At 45.4% G+C, this 19,524-nt stretch overlaps 1 protein-coding gene and 1 non-coding gene across 2 annotated transcripts; both read left to right on the forward strand.

Moving 5' to 3' along the window:
• The first annotated feature begins 8,369 nt into the window (after positions 1 to 8,369).
• On the forward strand, positions 8,370 to 19,423 carry LOC144251519 (T-complex protein 1 subunit alpha-like). Its single transcript, XM_077794388.1, has 8 exons — positions 8,370 to 8,455; positions 8,839 to 9,020; positions 9,246 to 9,372; positions 12,406 to 12,581; positions 17,827 to 17,950; positions 18,409 to 18,601; positions 18,731 to 18,894; positions 19,220 to 19,423. The coding sequence occupies exons 1-8, from the start codon at positions 8,433 to 8,435 to the stop codon at positions 19,419 to 19,421; spliced, it is 1,191 nt and encodes a 396-aa protein (XP_077650514.1). The 5' UTR covers positions 8,370 to 8,432; the 3' UTR covers positions 19,422 to 19,423.
• Positions 18,004 to 18,131, forward strand: LOC144251527 (small nucleolar RNA SNORA20). The gene has a single exon (XR_013342685.1). It is a non-coding gene; the product is annotated as a small nucleolar RNA SNORA20 (small nucleolar RNA).
• Positions 19,424 to 19,524: the final 101 nt, after the last annotated feature.

The raw sequence follows: 19,524 nt of genomic DNA on the forward strand, positions 1-19,524 counted from the left end.
TAAGGTCTGTAAACAAGTCAAAATAACACCTGGTATTTTGCCAGGGGAATGTTAGAGTTCGTAAACAAGTCTGGATGGTGCCTGGCAAAATGTCAGAGGGAGTGGTTTGAGAAGTAACAAAAGTGAGCCACTAAGTGTGGAGATTCCTTATTGGTTGACTGATGTATCTAGTTTATGCTAATTAAGATAAGCTGTGCAAAATGTATAAATAGCTCTGTTGTCCTACAGTAAATGGCTCCTACTCCTGCTGTATCAACGTACACAAGTTATTCCTCACCCCCCGGTTAGTTTGCTGCAGTCGGGCTGCGGCAGAAGGTGTTGCTGAGGCCAGGAAGCCAAGAGGGTGGTGACACACGCTGGCTCCTCCATTTCTCCTGCCCCTGCTCCAAGGCCTCCAACTGACTAAACCCAGCTGACACCAGCAGGCATGTCACCTGAGAAACACAGCCTCCGGGGCTGGCCCTCTGACATAGGTGGCTAATTGCTACAGAGTGGCTCTCAGGACAAATGGGCTCAGAAGTCACCATGACCCAGGGACTGTGTCAGCCCTGGTGGACCAAAAGACTTAGGGTGGGAGCCCAGGGAACTCCAGGCCCAGCCAGAACCCAGGTGCCCAGCAAAGGATCTCAACGCATGCCCACGGGGACAGAAGAGACACACAAGGTTTCAATATATTGGTGGCATCGGGAAAAGAGCAGGCAGCAGCAGCGTTGTTCTCTCTCTTCAGCCAACTAAAAACTGGCTTCATGCACCGTGTTCCAGGATGCCCGCTCTTCTCCTGAGACAGAATCAGCAGTGCCAGAACCCACCAGGCCCCAGCTCTCAGTGCGGGTGACCCTGCAGGCGGGCTGCCCTCCCACAGTCATACTATGTGGTCACTCTGCTCTGACAGCACCTCCTGCTTTTCCTCCAGTGTCTCTCGCTGTTGGAAATGACTTGAATGTCAATTTCAGTGCTGGGCTCCCATCCTATGCTTCTAGCCCACACTCCTTGAGACTGGACCTCAATGGTTTTGCTGTTCTTGGATTCCTGGGGCCAAGCCCAATGCCTCCGCACACAGTATGGTGCTCAGATGGCATTTGCTGAAGGGAATAAATGAGTGATGGAGGAATGGGGAAAATGGGGTCTCTTCCCTCAGCTCTGCCAGGTCTGTCCAAATAGCCTCTCTCTGCTTGTGCCATCAGACTTTGTTCTTGGAAATGGGGGCCAAGAGGGCTGCAGAGATGGGCTGAGGCAGCAGGACCTGGAGGGGACACCAGCTCCAGGAAGCAGTGCGATGGGTGGGAAGAGCACCCACCAGACCAGAGGGACCTTGAGCCACACAGCAGCTGCAGCCACAGGCCCCCTGCCCCAGAACCAGCTCCGGAAGCGCCCCTCACCTGCTCAGTACTTCATACACCTCGGAGAGATTGGAGACCCGTGGGAAATGCAGCTCCTGAAATTGTGGAGAACAAATCACCAAGAGAAGAATACTGTCCATCTGCTTCAGGTCTTGTCCAGTGGCTGCCGAAGTGTCCTGGAGAACCCCATGCCCACCTCCTCTTCCTTCTCCTCCAGCGTCCCAACTGCCCTTACTCCTCAAATGCAGGGCCAGGGACCCAGATCCTGGGGTTCCCCAATGGGCTCCCCACAGTCCAGGCTGCCCACCACCACCTCCCTCCACAGATGAGCGTAGGGGTCTAGAAATACGGAACCCGAGGCGCTCCACGGAAGCCTGGACACTTGTGGTATACCAGGCATTCTAGAACGAGAGGGACGGGGATTGCCTGGCCTCGGAGTCCTAGGAGTTCATCAAAGCTAGAAACCCATGAAGTACAAACACTAGAGCCTTTCTGGACAAAGAGGGACCAAGGGACCCACTCCTATTTTTGTGGCTTTTTTTCTTGAAGAGCTCAATTTAATTACTTAAGCCAAGCTACCTTGTCCACACTTTAGTATCTCTTCTCTCGGTTTTAATTTCACTTCAATAACTTTTTAATATAAAAAGTTACATAAGTCTCATACCTCAAATCTTAGGTAGGTAGTAAACTTTGTGTATACTTTTCCCTGTTCAACAAAAGTATATAACTTTCCTAGAATTGTGATCACTAAGATACTAAGTTATATATACTGATATTTAAAAATAGGCCATTTCTGATTTTGAAGGGATACAAGCTTATACTGTGAAAACTTGTGGCATCCAGAGAAGCCTGAGAAATAAATTAAGAATCTTCCCACGAGATAACATTTTAATGCATGTTATTAGTTTTTTGAAGGTAACTCTGCTCGGAATGCATGCACCCCGCTTGCCCCCACAGGTGTGGTCATGAGGATAGAAAGGGCCTAGAGGTAGCTTCAGCGATGGGTTGTCTATTAGGTCTTCCCCACCAAACACCACCATCCCCTGGAGTCCAACACACAACAGTCCAAGCTATTTCATTAAGTGTCAAGACCCATAAAAAGCATCACCCAAGCTCTCTTTGGCCATAAAAACAGACATTGGAGGACGCTGTATGGCTCTGCTCCCACAGAGAACTGGTCGAAAGCAGTTCTCTCTCCACGCTGGGAGCCAGTGAGGGAGCACCGGGCACCAGCTGAGGTTTCCAGAACTGGGTCTCAAGATGACAGCAATTTGACAGCTGGGACATGAGACAACACAATGATGGCAGAGAGGGACAGCAGCAGAGTGAATGAGTCTCGATGACACTGGGACACGAGAGCCACACTTCTGACATGGGGACACCAGAGGCTCTCTTCCAGAACTGGGAGAAATGAGGTGCCCGGGGAGCCCAGAGGACCAACCACCACCAGGGGGCGTGTGCTGAGGTCCCACAAAAGGGCAAGCCCTGTCCTTATTTTTTTTTAGTTGTAGTTGGACACAGTACCTTTATTTTATTATTTTTATGTGGTACTGAGGATCAAACCGAGTGTCCCACACATGCTAGGCGAGCATTCTACGGCTGACCCACAACCCCAGCCCCACTCTATTTTTATTTAATTTTTACTTTTTAAGACAAGGTCTCGCTAAGTTGCCCAGGCTGGCCTTGTACTACTTGTCTCCTCCTGCCTCAGTCGCCTGCCTGTAGTGGAATTACCTTTATGCAGCACCACGCCCAGCTTAGCCCTGACCTTCAGATGTTTGTCACGTGTCCTGTTTTCTTAACCCATTTAAAATTACACCAGGGTAATTTTGGTGTGATTAGCTCTGATATTTAAAAAAGAAAAACAAACCATTAAGGATATCCAATGGCTCCTGACCCCTGCAGGCAGCGTGGGAAGGAAGAGCTGCCCACCCTGGTGGAGGCAGCTCCTGCTCTGCTCTCAGAGCCTCTACTCCACAGGGCTGGAAGAGCCAGTGCTCCCCTCCAAGGTCCAGGGAGAAGCAAATGAACTATTTAGCTGCAGTGCATGGACAGCCGAGTCTAGCGTGCAGCGATTGCCGGACACGACCACAGGTTATTGCTTATAAGGGACAAGAGCGTCCTCCCTGCCACTTGGGCATCACTCTGTAGGGGCCCTTGCTATGTAGGCGCCAGCCCTCCTCCAGCCGGGACTGCCAACCTACTGTCACAGTTACTCAGCTTTCCCTCTAGGTGGAGGGCAGCGACTGCCTAGCTTCAGCCTTGAACCATGCCACCAGCCTGCAGGGACAGGAGACTGTCTGCATCCCAAAGGAGCTTACACTGCAAAGAAGACACGTGTAACTAGGGACAAAAATGGCTTCATAAATAGAAGAAGCACGGCAAATACAGTACAAGGTGACAGAGTAGCACCTCCATGAGGCGGTCACAGGGACCTGGTAGGAGGGAAGGTGTAAGGCACCGGCAGCCCCCAGGAGGCCGACTCCACTCTGCGGCCACCCTACAGCCACCAAGCTCATCCTGCACACACTCTGAAGGTGGCAGTCACCAGCTGGTACAGGAACTGTGGAAACAACAGCCAGGGCACGTTAAGTGCTGCCACCTCACGCAGCCTCAGACTAGAGGCCCTGGTCTCAGCCTCCCACAAGTAGCCTGGGTGGGTGTTTTCGTTTAGTGCCTTTTTAAAATTTTTGCTGCCATCCTGATCTGACTCCCCGACCTCCAGAACCAGGAGAAATATATACATGTCTGTTGCTGAAGCCCCGCACCCAGTCTGTGGTTCTTTTGTTACAGCAGCCAAAGAGGTACTTGAAGGATGTAAAGAGAAAGGTTAGTTAACATTAAGATGAAGACTGCTATTTCGAGTCACAATCTCATGCTAAAATGGTAAACTACAAAGAATCAAGATTCGAAACTTAGAATGATGTGGAGTCACATCACTTATACAGCAGCCGGACCCACGGACCAGTAAGAACAGCCTGGGCTGGGTAGGCTTGGGGGACCCATTCATCCCTTTTCTCTTTGGCAGATAGAACAAAATAATGAGACTGGGCCATCTTTACAGCTCATTCCCTGATGCTCTAGTTTGGGTCCGAGATGTCCCCCCAAAGACCTGTGTGTGAAAGTTTTGATCATGAAGGGGCACTATTGGGAGACAGCGGAAATTTAGGAGGTGCCGCCTAGGGGGACATCCCAGGCCCCTGGGAGTGCCTCTTCCTGGGGGGCTGTAGGTCTCCAGTCCCCTCCTGGCTATGTCTCCTCACCAAGCTCCGCTGCTCTCTACACTGGGATGGCTACCTCAGCAAAAGCAACAGGCTGAAACCCCTTTTCTGTGTGATTTTATAGGTATTTATAATAGCTGTGGAAGACAGATGAGCAGCACCAAAAAAATAAAAACAGCCCAGTTGGTCACGGTGATGCACACCTATAATCCCAACTACTCAGAAGACTAAGGCAAGAGTATTGCAAGTTTGAGGCCAGCCTGGGCATTTAATGAGACCCTGTGTCAAAAGAAAATCAGCCGGGCACACCTGTAATACCAGCGACTCGGGAGGCTGACACAGGGGATTGTGAGCGCAAAGCCAGCCTCAGCAATGACGAGGTGCCAAGCAACTCAGCGAGACCCTATTTCTAAATAAAATACAAAATTGAGCTGGGGATGTGGCTTAGTGGTCAGATGCCCCCAAGTTCAATCCCTGGTACCAAAAAAATAATAACCCCAAAAAACACTACACACACATGGCCCAGAGGTTCCAGCAACATCTAAGCTCAGGCCCCTTCCTGAAGACACTGACATCCCTGCAGGTTCCACAGTCTGAAGTACTCACCCATGCAGGCCCAACCAGGGCACAAAGTACCAAGTGTCTCAGCAGGGGCAGGCGTGAGGTGCCCAGAAGCAGGCTGAACCCTGGACACCAGCCTAGCTGGGTACCATAATGAGTCATTAACTGATCTGAGACTCAAGGGAGTGAGTGCCCCAGGGAGATAGAAGAGAAACTGTGAACCCAAGGAAGAGGCAGATGCCCACAGAAGCAGCAAACAGCAGGGTCCCAGTCCTGGAGGTTCAGGGCTCAAGGATTTGGTACAGAATCCACAGGACTGTGGGCAGGAGATGGCCATGTCTGCCTTCCCCCTCGCCTGTGCCTGAAGGTCATGGTAGAGAGGGGAGGAACAGGCAGCAGGACTGTCACAGCCAAGGTACTGGCTCTCCTGGCCTTGTGAAGGGTGCAGACACAGCCAGCAGCTGCTAGCAGAGCAAGCCTGGGTGGAGAGGGCCAGGGCAGACCACCAGCAGAGCAGGGCAGGGAACCGGGAGGAGCTGGGGCTTCATCAGAGAAGGCGGCACGGACTTCTGCTGGGCGGAGTCTGGCATGTCTGTGGGACACTCTAGGAAGGCTCAGCAGGTGACCTGCAGCCAGGAGAGATGCCAGCTGGACCAGAAGCTTCAGGGTCATGCTGGCACAGAACCCGTGTGCCAAGTCCTCCAACACCGCACGCTGAAGGACCGAGGGCATCTGAGAGAAGAATGACCCCGAGGCTCAGGGCAGAGCATCAGCAGACGCAAGGTGCTGGTGCAGGCTGGCCTGGGCCCCGGAGCACCTAAGGCCTCACAGGGCTGCTGGTGGGCAGGGCGACAGAGCCCACTCATCCTGAAAGGGAAGAAGGGTCACAGGCAGACAGAGCTAAGGGAAGGGCAGGGCACCTGGTTCCCCGGGTCTGTGGGTTTTAGTGGACAGCTGATGGTAAAACAGACATGAAGAGCTGCAGTATTTACAGAATTTCACATTCAAAACATAACAAAATTTCTAGTAAGGACAATATAATCCACCTGCAAAGAGAATATGATTTCCACATATTAACACACACACACACACACACACACGCCCCAGGAAGGCCTGGCGACAGAACACAGGCCAAGAGGCTTGCAGCACTCAGGATCTGGATCTTCCCAGGAGAAACGCCAGCAGAGCCCAGGTAGTGACCACTCCACAGACTCTGTAAGACAAGGACGTGGGTCAGAAGCCTGGTTCTTCTGTGACACTGGCAGGTCTCAAAGTAGCAGGCAGACTCCCCCTTCTTCCCGCCAACCCCAGAAGTCCTTCCTTTCTTCCTGGTGCCAACACTGAGCTGCTTGCTCGTCTCTCAGGGTCCATGGCTCTGGGATACAAACAGTTCACCTTCCCTAGTGATTTAGATCAGAGGTTGGCAGGAGGACAAAGAGCTGTTTGGGAGGCTACCATTTCTCTTCTGCAGTGCTGTCCACTACAGATCCAGCTCCTATATAGCACACCAGAATCCTCATAAAACTTCAGTAACTGCAAGTCTGTCTTTCAAGTTACTCAGGGCGAACCTTGACTGTGCATGTTATGGTCCAGGCTATATGGGCAATAACCAAACAGACTCCATTTTACCCCGAGTCTCCATGTCATGTAAGAAATGCTTCTGCCATGGGAAGGCCCCACCCCTGTACCCATTACCTAGCATAACATACTTGACAACACAAAATAGCAATTCTTATACAATGTCAAATTATTCTCTTTGGTTTCCATTTTTCCTGGGCAATCTACAGAGATTGATTGTCTATACATTCGTAACCATTCTCTAATGTGTACTGAAATAGGGTCATTTTGATCTCCTTCGCCTCTGCTTGCCTGCTGCTATACCAAGCTGAAAAGTCCCATGAGCATTACCAATGTACCCATTGCATTGTCTCGCTAACTGCCCAATTCAGCTTCTGTACCTCCTAGCTTGCAGTTATGTCAACCCGGATGTGATTTTTGCCTTTAAATATCCTAAAACGCTCAGTCTTGGGGCTGTTCCTTGCAGAGACAGTTATAACCCCTCCTGTGGGGGGCAGTCACTGGCCAGCCGGCTAAATACTCTTCAATCTGGACAAAACTGGGACTTGGTGTGTTTTCTGAGCAACCTGCCTCACAACAGTGCACACAGCTCTTCTTGGTTCTGCCACTGGCTCCTTCTCTGTCCCCACTACCACCAGGCTGGGCCATACCACAGACACATTGGCCTCCTGGTGCCCCTGCCCTCCACCTCCTCTTTAGCCTACCATAGCAGAGAAGACAGTTGGATGGTGCCCTTCCTCTGCCCAAACCAAGTGATCCTCAATTCCTCCAAGTGGCCCTTACTATGCCCACTCAGACAGGACCCAGTTCCTCCTTGCCTCGTCCATCCTCGTTTGCCTACGTCGGCTCACAGTGGCCTCATCGGCCCTCGGTGAGGTGCCTCCCCAACTCAAGGACCCTGCCCTGCACTGTCCTGAGCACCCACTGGCTCACCCTGACATCCTTGAGTTTTTAACTCCAATACTGGTATAGGGAGACCTGCAGGGTTGGGTGGCACCTGTACTCCTTCAGGATACTGCGGGCACTGCCAAAAGAAATTTGCAATCACGCTAGGCGCCAACCAATCACCTGATAGAAAGGCAGTTTGTTGCAGACTACCCTTTACACCAAGCTCGGCCCCCGAGACACAACTTGAAGTTACCGTATTTGGGTTGTCTGGCCCCTTAAGCCCATCATTGTAGCGTGGACACAGTAATTGGGTATTGGGAGGAAAGGAGGCAGAGCAATGTTCACACTTTTTCCTCAAAAAGGGTGCCGTCTTTTGGGAACTGAAGGCTTTCCCCTGTGGCCCTTGGAAAACCTGGCCCCATACTAACCAAGTGCAGACTCGCAAGGTCATGCCTGTTAGTCCCACAACAAAGCCCAATCTGCCGCAAGCTTCCCGAACAAAAAAGTCCTTTCCTTTGACATTTTGAAACTGTTACATGTGATAACATTAGGGCTGGGATTGTGGCTCAGAGGAGAGCACTGGCCTCGAATCGCATATGTGAGGCACTGGGTTCGATCCTCAGCACCGCATAAAAATAGAACCAAGATATCGTGTCCACTCATAACTAAAACAAATATAAAAAGTGTCTTTTTAAATGTGATAACATTAAAAGGTTTGAGTACTGAATTGACTGTTTTTTCTGTCCCTTTAAACAGGGAAACAGGGCGCTATATCAGTGAAAACTTAATTATTAACATAGATGAACTTGGAAAAGATTGCCTGATTAATGCTGCTAAGACTTCCATGTCTTCCAAAATTATTGGAATGTATCCTTGCATCCAAGTAAAGTTTAGCACCCCTACCCCTTTGGTGGGTAGAGTGCTAGGGATTGAACCTGATTTAGGTTTGGGGTTTTTTTTTTAAACAGTAAAAGTTTTAAATATCAATTTAATGCAAATTGATAAATCTGTCAGAGATATGACATTGTGTTGAAATTGCCTGTTGCTTTCTTTGTATTTCAAGGGTAAAAATATAATGTAAAGCATGTGTAAGTGATATGAATTGTGGATGGTGATAAGTAATAAGTCACTTTGATAAATATTTTTTCTTTGATGAAATTGCTAAAAAGAAAGTCACTTTCAATTGCCTTTGATTTTTATGTGTACCCTTTGTTCATTCGTTCTGTTGTTATCCTTAACTATCAGCTTAGAGATGGTGATTTCTTCTCTAATATGGTAGTAGATGCTGTACTTGCTATCAAATACACAGATATGAGAGGCCAGCCTCGCTATCCTATCAATTCTGTTAATATTCTGAAAGCCCATGGGAGAAGTCAGATGGAGAGCATGCTGATCAGTGGCTATGCACTTAACTGTGTGGTGGGATCTCAGGGTAAGGTTTGAGATTTAATCATAGAATGAGATTTCTATAGTTAAAATACATCTTTTGTAACTTGAGCACATAAAAAAAGTTAAGATGCGTGCAAATTAAAAGAAATATCTCCCCTTAATGCCTTTATATTGAAGGCTTAATAATTTTATTTTAATTTTAGGGATAGGTGTATTATGTGAACTGAATATTGTTATAGTTATCACAAAATATTATGTTCACTTATAGGCATGCCCAAGAGAATAGTTAATGCAAAAATTGCTTGCCTTGACTTCAGCCTACAGAAAACAAAAATGAAGCTTGGTGTACAAGTGATTATTGCAGACCCTGAAAAATTGGACCAAATTAGACAGAGGTATGTTGAGGGGTTTTTTGGTTTTGTTTTGTTTTTTAATCTGTTAGTACTGGGGATTGAACACAGGTTCTTGGCGACCACTGAGCCATATCCCCAGCCCTATTTTGTATTTTATTTAAAGACAGGGTCTTACTGTGTTGTTTAGCAACTCACTTTTGCTGAGGCTGGATTTGAACTTGTGATCCTCCTGCCTCAGCCTTCCTCTGCCAGGACTACAGATATGCATCACTACACCAGGCACTATATTGAGAGATTTTTTACCTTTGTCAGGGGTGTTTGTAAAACTCCTTTGTGTTGAACCAGGCGACAGTAGACTGGAAAGAATGAGTTTTCTCATAGGACAGAATAGTCATCATTCTGATGGCTATAGAACTGGACTTTTTAAGTATCAGAGTTTTGGAAAACTTAACATTTACCCAAATCAAACTGTTCTACATGAACCTCTAGAAAAAAAATAGGAAATGTGATGATGTTTTAAAAGGGATTTGGGGTGCTATGACTTCTGTGAAAATTGAACTTTTTGTGGAATTTTGGCTTTATGAATTGATTTGAGATTAAAGGTATAAAAGCCAAGAACCTATTTCCTCAAAGAAGCAGTTCAGACTTTTTGCTACTGTATACTGGATACTATGGACTGCAGATGGTGTTACTCGATTGGCATACAGGAAGAGCTAGTTGTGAAGGTAGTTTGCTCCCAGGGATTTTGCCTGCTTTCTTCCACTTTATCCACATTCATTTTATTATTATTATTATCATTATTTTTAACATGTAGTAACTACATATTTGAGTGCAGTGTGGCTTCACTTTGGGTAATGATCAGACCAGGATAATCATTATCTGTTGCCTCAGACATTTATTTGTATTGGGAACATTCAGAATCCTCTCTGCTAGGTATTTTGAAACATTCAGTTATTTCTTCCTGTCCCTGTACCCATTAAACTTTTTGTATCTTTCCCCCACACCCTTCCCAGACTTTGATAACTGCTGTTCTATTCTCTACTTCTTGGAAGTGTGTTTTTATTTTTATTTATTTATTTACTTTTTGCTATTTGGTTACTTTGAATAAACAACTAACCAAAGACTGCAAGAAATCTTTGCAAAAGCTAGAAATGCTGCCCATCTTCGAAATCTATATGCATGTGTATCCTTTTACTCTTTCCTTCTATCATAGGGGAATTCTCCAGCAGTATGTTTTCCAGAGTCTGTTCCCTTAGAGCCCTCCTTCATTGATTGTTCTTTAACAACTGCATCTTTAACTCAACTCTTCCTTTGCTGGATTCCACTTGGAGCTCTCCTGTCCTGAAAGCATTTTGCTCATCCACCTGACATAGTTACTCCCTGTCCTTTCTTATCAAGCAGGTGCCACAAGAGTGATGTAAACATGTTTGCTGGGACTTTACTTTTCGATCCCTTTTTCATCCCTCTTCTCCAGTGTCAGGGTCACTAATAACACTAGCATGAAAGTCAGTTGACATCTTCAGCCTCCTTTTTCTTGATCTTTATCAAGCCTTTGGCCAATTCTGTCTTAACATGCCTTTAAAGAGGGGAGGCTTTCCCTCAATCTGGGTTATTCCCAGTCTTTGTCTTCCTGGGCTTACACAGTTTCTGCTATGTATACAACTGTAATGTGAGTTCTGAATATAGAGATGGCATTATTTCTTTGGCTTTGTAGCCTTGGTTCTTCAGTATCTGGTACACAGTACTTATTTAGTAGACTGGGTGAGTAGTAGTACTCTATAAAATAATAAACAAGCTAAGTATGGTGGTACATCCTTGTAGTCTGTAGTCTCACTTACCTGAGAGGCAGAGGCAATAGGTATGGTAAGTCTACAGACGAGTAACAGTCGTTTTTGATCATTTAAGTTTTATGTACTGTGCTTGATTGTGCTTTAGTACAACTGATAAGTGTCATTAGTTTATAATAATCATCACTACATACGTGTGTCCACTGCATTGTGACAAGATAGCTGCTATAATGCTAGTAGGTGATAAGGATTTTTCAGCTTCATTATAATTTTTTATAGGACCACTGTTGTTTATTTGGCCTATCATTGACCAAAATGAATGCATGATTGACTACTTGAAAAAAATCTTTGAATAATCTCATCTACTCCATGACTTCAATTGTATATTGACTTTGAATCTATATTTCCTTACTAGAGTTGCTTATGATTTATATACTGACTTCCTCTTTGCAGCCTTCCCTGAATAACAGAGACTTTAAACTTACAACATCCCAAACTGTGCTCTTGATTTCCCAACCTGCCCCAAGCCCATACCTCCCATTTACCTGTGCCTGTAGTTTGACTTTCGTTCATGCTGTCGGTCCTCATAAGGGATACTTCTGTATCCCCAGTTACTGTCCCCATGTCTTCAGTCCTTAATCTTTCCACTGCAACTTTCATATGGACATTGGCATCATTTTGAAAATACAGATTCAAAGGATAGCAGGGTATGGTTCAGAGGTACAGTATTTAGTACTTACCTAACATATGCATGAGGCCCTGGGTTCAAGTCCTCACTTCATGTAAAAAGAATCAGATTTGGTAATACTACTGTTGCTTCGAAACACCAGCATCTTAGCCATCTAGACTCTTTAATGTGTCCTGCCAGATTCATATTCTGGTCCTACTTATTTCTGTAGTTTAACTCTTGATCCCTTTATTAAACATTTGCCCTGAGAAATTGGTAATTCCCTATAAGATTCTTGAAGGCAGGGCCTCCTATTTCTTTCTAACCATACTTGATAGGAACTCAAATTGGAGTTGAGGAGAGCAAAGTGGTTAATTTTAATTTTGCTTCTGGGTAGGAAAGAACAGTTGATACAACTTAGCCTACAGTTATTTCATGGTAAGTATTTTGGAGTTTTTATTTTGTGGTGCTGGTAATTGAACCCAAGTCTTTGTGCATGCTAAGCAAGCACTGTACCATTGAGCTACACTAATCTTTGTGAAAAGTATTCGATGGAAGTTAAGAGTTGTAGTATTAAAAAACACCGAAAGTAACGAGTTAACGAAAATACTTTCTCTGTAGAGAATCAGATATCACCAAGGAGAGAATTCAGAAGATCCTGGCAACGGGTGCCAACGTTATTCTAACCACTGGTGGAATTGATGATATGTGTCTGAAGTACTTTGTGGAGGCTGGCGCCATGGCAGTTAGAAGAGTTTTGAAAAAGGACCTTAAGCGTATTGCTAAAGCTTCTGGAGGTACTACAACTGCAAGATCTTGAATAAAAAACCTTGTGTTGATATGCATTCCCTGGTGTTGGGAGCTGGCGACCGCACCCTGAAAATGGCGCTGGCTTCCTGCTTCTGATGACTCAGCGGTTAGAGTTGTTAAACAACTCCTTGTTGGGCTGTGGGCTGGGCTCTGGCCTGCTTCCGCTGCGCTGCACCTATTAGACTCTTCTACGTGGTGCTGGTTCATTGGCAAGGCTGGGTACTTAAGCTAGGGCAGACCGACCGCTCGGCGCACGCGCTTTCTTCTCTTGTTCCTGTCTTTTCATTATGAGTAAACTGCTGAAGGAAGAATCCTGTGTCGTTTTTTCCCTTGCCGGCGAGGGGTCGCGACAGTTGGTGGCCAGAATGGGGAGGAATATTCCTCGAACCCAGGATCCAGAACTTTCAGCGGTAAGGGTGGTGCACCGGTAAGTTCCCAGGTAAAGTGGGAATCCGCAAGCAAATAGCGGGACGCTCCTCTGTGAATAAAGAGAGAGCGGGCAAAAAATAATAAAATAGGATGCTCCTCTGCAAATAAAGAGAGAGCGGGAATAAGTCCCAGGTGAGTGGGATCCGCGATTAAAGCGGGGCAGCTCCTCTGTGAATAAAGAGAGAGCGGGGAAAAAATAATAAAATAGGACGCTCCTCTGGAGATAAAGAGAGAGCGGGGCTTTTGTATTTTCATTTTCTTCATAATTTTGAAAATATTATGGGTGTTACCTCTTCAAGCCCAATTTTTTTGGCCCTGGATGGGCTGCTGCGTTCAAAAGGACTTGGGGTGGAACAGAGTACTTTGCGGATGTTTTTAAGAGAAGCTGATATAGCGGCTCCTTGGTTTGTTTTTTCAGGGAGTCTTACAATTCCCAGCTGGGACAAATTAGGGAGAGATCTGGATTTCGCTTATGAGCAAGGTACTTTGGAGGATGGCATTATACCACTTTGGAAGTTGGTTAGAGGATGTATAGCAGACGGTAAGTGCCAGGAAGCTGTGGGTGAGGGTCAGGCCGTTCTTGAACAACTACATGAGGAAGGATCGGAGGGGTCACATAGCGAAGTGGCAGAGAGTTTTAGGAGTAAGAGTAGTAAAAGGGCAAAAGAGCCTGAAAATAAAAATAGGAGAAGGCTCTATCCAGATTAGACCGAATTAAAAACACCCGAGGACACAAGCGGCTCGGAGAGTTCTGAGGACCTGGACGTATTGTTACAACAACTACGTAAGATAAAAATGAAAAGGAAAAAAGGAAGACACAGAGCATGAAAGCCTACCATGAGAAGGGGGATAAATCTAATTTTGAAGAAGAGGTTGAGAGTTTAGAAGAAGATGCAGTGCCTGTTGCATCGCCCCCATATGTGGGGGGAGTCCAAAGCTCCGGGAGAACTTTTCATGCACAGGTTTGGAGAACAGTTAATACAGACATGGGACTAGCGTACCCGTTTTTTCAGGACCCTAATAGGGGAAGATACCATGAGCCTTTAGATTTTAAAATAATTAAAACCTTGGCAGAATCTGTTCACACTTATGGTGTAGATGCTTCTTTCACTTTTACTCAGGTGGAGCGGCTTGTGTTGATTTGGTGCATTTGCTACAATTGAAGGGCTTGCTTATTTCACCTGGTGGAGTGCAGACAGGAGACTCTATTGATTATCTTGGTGCTAGTATCTCTTGTAAAACTATTACACCCCAAAAGATAACTCTTAGGACTGATAAATTACATACATTAAATGATTTTCAGAAATTATTGGGTGACATAAACTGGATTAGGGGCTACTTGCATATTTCCAATGTTGAGTTAAAGTCCTTGTATGAAATTCTTAAAGGTGACATCTTACTGAGGAAGCCAGGTCAGTGTTGCTTAAAGTGGAAAAGGCTATACAACATGCTAGCCTTTGCAGGCTTCAAGAGGATAAGCCTCTTCAATTATGTGTGCTCGCCACTGTACGGCAACCTACTGGAGTTTTGTGGCAAGATGGTCCTTTGTTATGGATACATCCACGTATATCCCCTGGAAAATCTCTTGAGTATTATCCTGATGCAGTTGCTTCTTTAGCTATGTTAGGGGTACAACAAAGTATACAATTTTTTGGCTTTTCTCCAACGTCTGTGATTGTTCCTTATACGTTTCAACAAATTCAAGTTTTGTGTGCTAACCTGGATAATTGGGCTATATTACGATGCTCTTTTTCAGGAGAGATAGATAATCACTATCCTTCACATCCTCTTATTACATTTGTTAAGGAACATCCTATTATTTTCCCTAAAATCACTTCTTCTACGCCTATCCCAGGAGCTGCAAATATCTTTACAGATGGATCTAAAACTGGTATTGGAGCCTATGTGGTAAATGATCAACCTCCTATCCTACATCAGTTTGCTCCTGGCAATCCACAATGGGTGGAGCTGCAAATTGTCATAAAAGTATTTGAACAATGTCCGTTTCCTTTTAATTTAATATCAGATTCTGTTTGTGTGGTTCAGGCTTTGGAGGTGTTGGAGGCAGTGGGTCCCATACACACATCAGGAGTAATGTCTTCCCTTTTTCTCCATCTTCAAACATTGATTTGGAATCGCTCCGCCTGTTTTTACCCCTTGCATATTCGAGCCCACACAGGTTTACCGGGTGCTCTTTCTGCTGGCAATGCCCAAGCTGATCTTGCTACTCGTTCTTCTTGGGTGTTCCCTGTTTCCTCCTTGGATCAAGCTAGAAACTTTCATGGTAAGTTTCATGTTAATGCACGAGCACTCCAGAAGCGCTTTACTATCTCCCGTGCTGATGCTCGGCAGATTATATTGGATTGTCCTAATTGTATCATTTTGCATCATCCCTTTTCTGTAGGCGTAAATCCTCGTGGTTTGCGGCCTTTAACTGTATGGCAGATGGATGTCACTCATGTTCCCGACTTTGGCAAACTTAAATATGTCCATGTGTCTGTAGATACTTGTTCTGGCATTATCCATGCTTCTGCTTTGTCTGGTGAAAAGGCTGGAAGTGTTATTACGCATTGCTTGGAAGCCCGGACAGCCTGGGGATTGCAACAGACCATTAAGACGGACAATGGTCCAGCGTATACTGGACGACAGTTTTCTTCCTTTTGCAGCCAGATGGGTATCCAGCTTGTCCATGGTTTACCCTACAATCCACAAGTTCAGGGTATTGCAGAGCATGCTCATAAGACTCTAAAAGAGATGTTAATAAAACAAAAAGGGGGAATTGGCTTAGGCCACACCCCGAAAGAGCGCCTCTCCCTGGCTCTATTCACTATTAATTTTTTGAATCTGGACATCCAAGGGCGCTCTGCTGCGACTAGGCACTGTTTGCCCTCTGCCCCGAATTTTGGGCATGTTAAGTGGAAAGATGTACTTTCTGGACAATGGTATGGGCCTGATCCCATGCTGGCATGGGCACGAGGTGCTGTCTGTGTTTTCCCACAGGATCGAACGGAACCATTGTGGGTGCCAGAGCGCCTCGTGCGGAGAGTTCCTCAAGCCCCGTCAGGAGGGAGGAATGAAGATGAACAGGATGAGGTGCTTGATGCTTCTCCTGATGGTGATCGGACATGAGGTCGTCTGGACTGCAGAACGACTCCTCTGGGTGGTGATAGAGACGTGGCCATATCCATTGCCCGTTATTTCTCGGACTGGTGTGATTTCATTTTTCTTCACTACTAATGACTCTGCCACCCTGGATTGGCCGACCTTGCCTATGGATACTGTAGCAGCTATTGATAACTTTTCTACTGTTTCATTATTTGACACATTGTGTTTCTCTGTACATGTTGATCTTTCCTCTGTGCATATCTTTCCTCCCTGCCTTTCTGCACTAGGATCTTTGCTAGCTAATCTTATGGTCCAACTACACCTGCCATTTGATGGTGATGGTCATGGGTCCTGTATTTGGAGGCGGTTGAACACTTACCATAACAATGTCCTGTTGGCCACAACACCCTGAGCTGATCTTGTAGTACCCAGTGACGGGCAACTTCCACGCTTGCACTGCAACCTAAGCCAGGGGAATGGGGCCTCCCCAGAGACGGGTAAGCAGTGCAGGGACAGTGGACGACCTAAGACAGGGGCTACTTGATTCCCCTTGACATGCAAGAGAGGTTGACTTGCTGGAAGCAGGCCTTCCCTGGCCCCCGGGGCCCAGCCCCCAATTCCTTGTTCTGCATGTCAAGGTGGCCAGCTCACAAGGCCACGACATATGTGCTCCACGGGAACGTCTTGACCTTTATCTAACAATAGCGGATGTTACAACCGAATTTCTCCCCTTCTCTACTGTCCGTGTCTTTCTCTTGGGGTGTTGCCAGCTTAATTTTGTCTGCATTACGAAGGCAGCCTCAGCTGTCCCCCTTCATTCACCATCATCACGATACAGGATGCGAGGCAAGGCACTGCACTTGGGAGCTCTAGGTTTGAGTCCCAAGAAAAGCATGTCCTATTGTTTGTGGGTTTGATGTCGACGTCCCACCTCCATGAAAAAGGCATCGGTCGAAATGGTGACTCGCCTGGGGAGGCGCCCCTCAGGAGTGTGCCATTATTTGCGGCCATTTTTTGCACAATGGAGATAGGACCTCTACTTTTACCTGTTGCTTGTAAAACAGAAAGGGGGAACTGTTGGGAGCCGGCGACCGCACCCTGAAAATGGCGCTGGCTTCCTGCTTCTGATGACTCAGCCGTTAGAGTTGTTAAACAACTCCTTGTTGGGCTGTGGGCTGGGCTCTGGCCTGCTTCCGCTGCGCTGCACCTATTAGACTCTTCTACGTGGTGCTGGTTCATTGGCAAGGCTGGGTACTTAAGCTAGGGCAGACCGACCGCTTGGGCGGGCACGCGCTTTCTTCTCTTGTTCCTGTCTTTTCATTATGAGTAAACTGCTGAAGGAAGAATCCTGTGTCGTTTTTTCCCTTGCCGGCGAGGGGTCGCGACACCCTGGCACAAGCCTAACATTGGAGTACTGGCACTGAGCAGCTTCAAAAACACTCAGCACTATCCACAATAAATATAGAGCTATTTTTCATGAACTGGAAAAGTTCTTTAGTTTGTTGGGAATTCATGAACTGATTTTATTCACTTCAAAATGATATAGTTTCATATTAGTATAAAATATAAATGTTAATTATCTGATAATTAGCTGTAAGCCTTTAATTTGTAATGCATCACTTTTATCATAAATGTTTCTTTATTTAAGACTTTAATATCATGGGAAACAATATTTAGAGATCTTTTTAACTCCTATAGCAACTATTCTGTCAACCCTGGCCAATTTGGAAGGTGAAGAAACTTTTGAAGCTACAATGTTGGGACAAGCAGAAGAAGTGGTCCAGGAGAGAATTTGTGATGATGAGTTGATCTTAATCAAAAAGTAAGAGCTACTTTCCAAATTAAAGCTATACAGATTTCATCGTAAAAAATTTCCTTCCCATTTATTTGCTGCTATAGTCTCTCAGTGATGTAAGCAGTTATACGCGTGGGATAAAACAATATGGGGCCATTGTAAATTGAGGTGAAGTTACTTTCATCTCTTCTGCATGGTCTAGACAGTGTTTTCTATTTTATATATTTTTTTTGTTTGTTTTTCGTGTGGTGCTGAGGATTGAACTCACAGCTCTGCACTTGCTAGACAAATGCTCTACCACTGAGCCACAACCCCAGCCCTCTTTTTTCACTTTTTACAATGCTGGGGATTGAACCCCAATTCCTTGAGCTTGCTAGACAAATGTGGTAGAGCTATCACAAAGCTACATCCCAGCCCTAGATATTCTTTTTGTATAGTATTCATAAATGTTCTTTTTTAACAGTTTTACTTTTTGTTCTTATTAGTACTAAGGCACGAACATCTGCATCGATTATTTTACGTGGGGCAAATGATTTCATGTGTGATGAGATGGAGCGCTCTTTACATGATGCTCTTTGTGTGGTGAAAAGAGTTTTGGAGTCCAAATCTGTCGTTCCTGGTGGGGGTGCTGTAGAAGCAGCCCTTTCCATATACCTTGAAAACTATGCAACCAGCATGGTAAGAGTTGATTTTCAAGAGGGGCTATAATTGGCATTTTGTTGACATGCTTTGTCTGGGATCTTAATTGCTGCTGTGAACCTTAGGATTTTCCTTTTTGAAAAGAAACTAATTATCTTTTCCTTTTAGGGCTCTTGGGAACAGCTTGCTATTGCAGAGTTTGCAAGATCTCTTCTTGTTATTCCTAATACACTGGCAGTTAATGCTGCCCAAGACTCCATAGATCTGGTTGCAAAGTTAAGAGCTTTTCATAATGAGGCTCAAGTTAATCCAGAACGTAAAAATCTAAAATGGTAAGCATATAGTTTTTCTCCTTTTCACAGTGATCATCATGAGAACATTGTAAGGTATAGGTAATAGTAATCATCTTCTAGGAAGGACCAATGTTTATATTTGGGCTTTCATTGACCAAAATGTTATCATGCAGCACATAACGTGTTTTAGATGTCTGGGAACAGGGTTTCTTCCTTTTTGTATTGCACAGTGCTGTGTTTGTTAAGTGTAACCATAAAGCCAGTATTTCTCAAGATTAATATTTGAATGGAATAATTGGAAATAACAGGACACCTAAGCAACCTGTGGGAAATCATTTAATCAGCTATTTCACCTTAATTGTAGGATTGGTCTTGATTTGATCAATGGTAAACCTCGAGATAACAAGCAAGCAACTGTAGTTAAAGTGAAGAGCTTGAAATTTGCAACAGAAGCGGCAATTACCATTCTTCGGATTGATGACCTTATTAAATTACACCCAGAAAGTAAAGATGATAAGCATGGAGGTTATGAAGATGCTGTTCACTCTGGAGCCCTTGATGACTGATCTGAATCTCCCTTTCATTTATAACAATGTTAAATGCAATGTCTTATACCTTGAGTAGTATACATGCTATCAACTTCTGTTTTGTGAAGATGGTCTCCATCCT

The sequence above is a fragment of the Urocitellus parryii genome (genome assembly GCF_045843805.1).
Source record: "Urocitellus parryii isolate mUroPar1 chromosome 8 unlocalized genomic scaffold, mUroPar1.hap1 SUPER_8_unloc_1, whole genome shotgun sequence".
Lineage (NCBI taxonomy): Eukaryota > Metazoa > Chordata > Mammalia > Rodentia > Sciuridae > Urocitellus > Urocitellus parryii.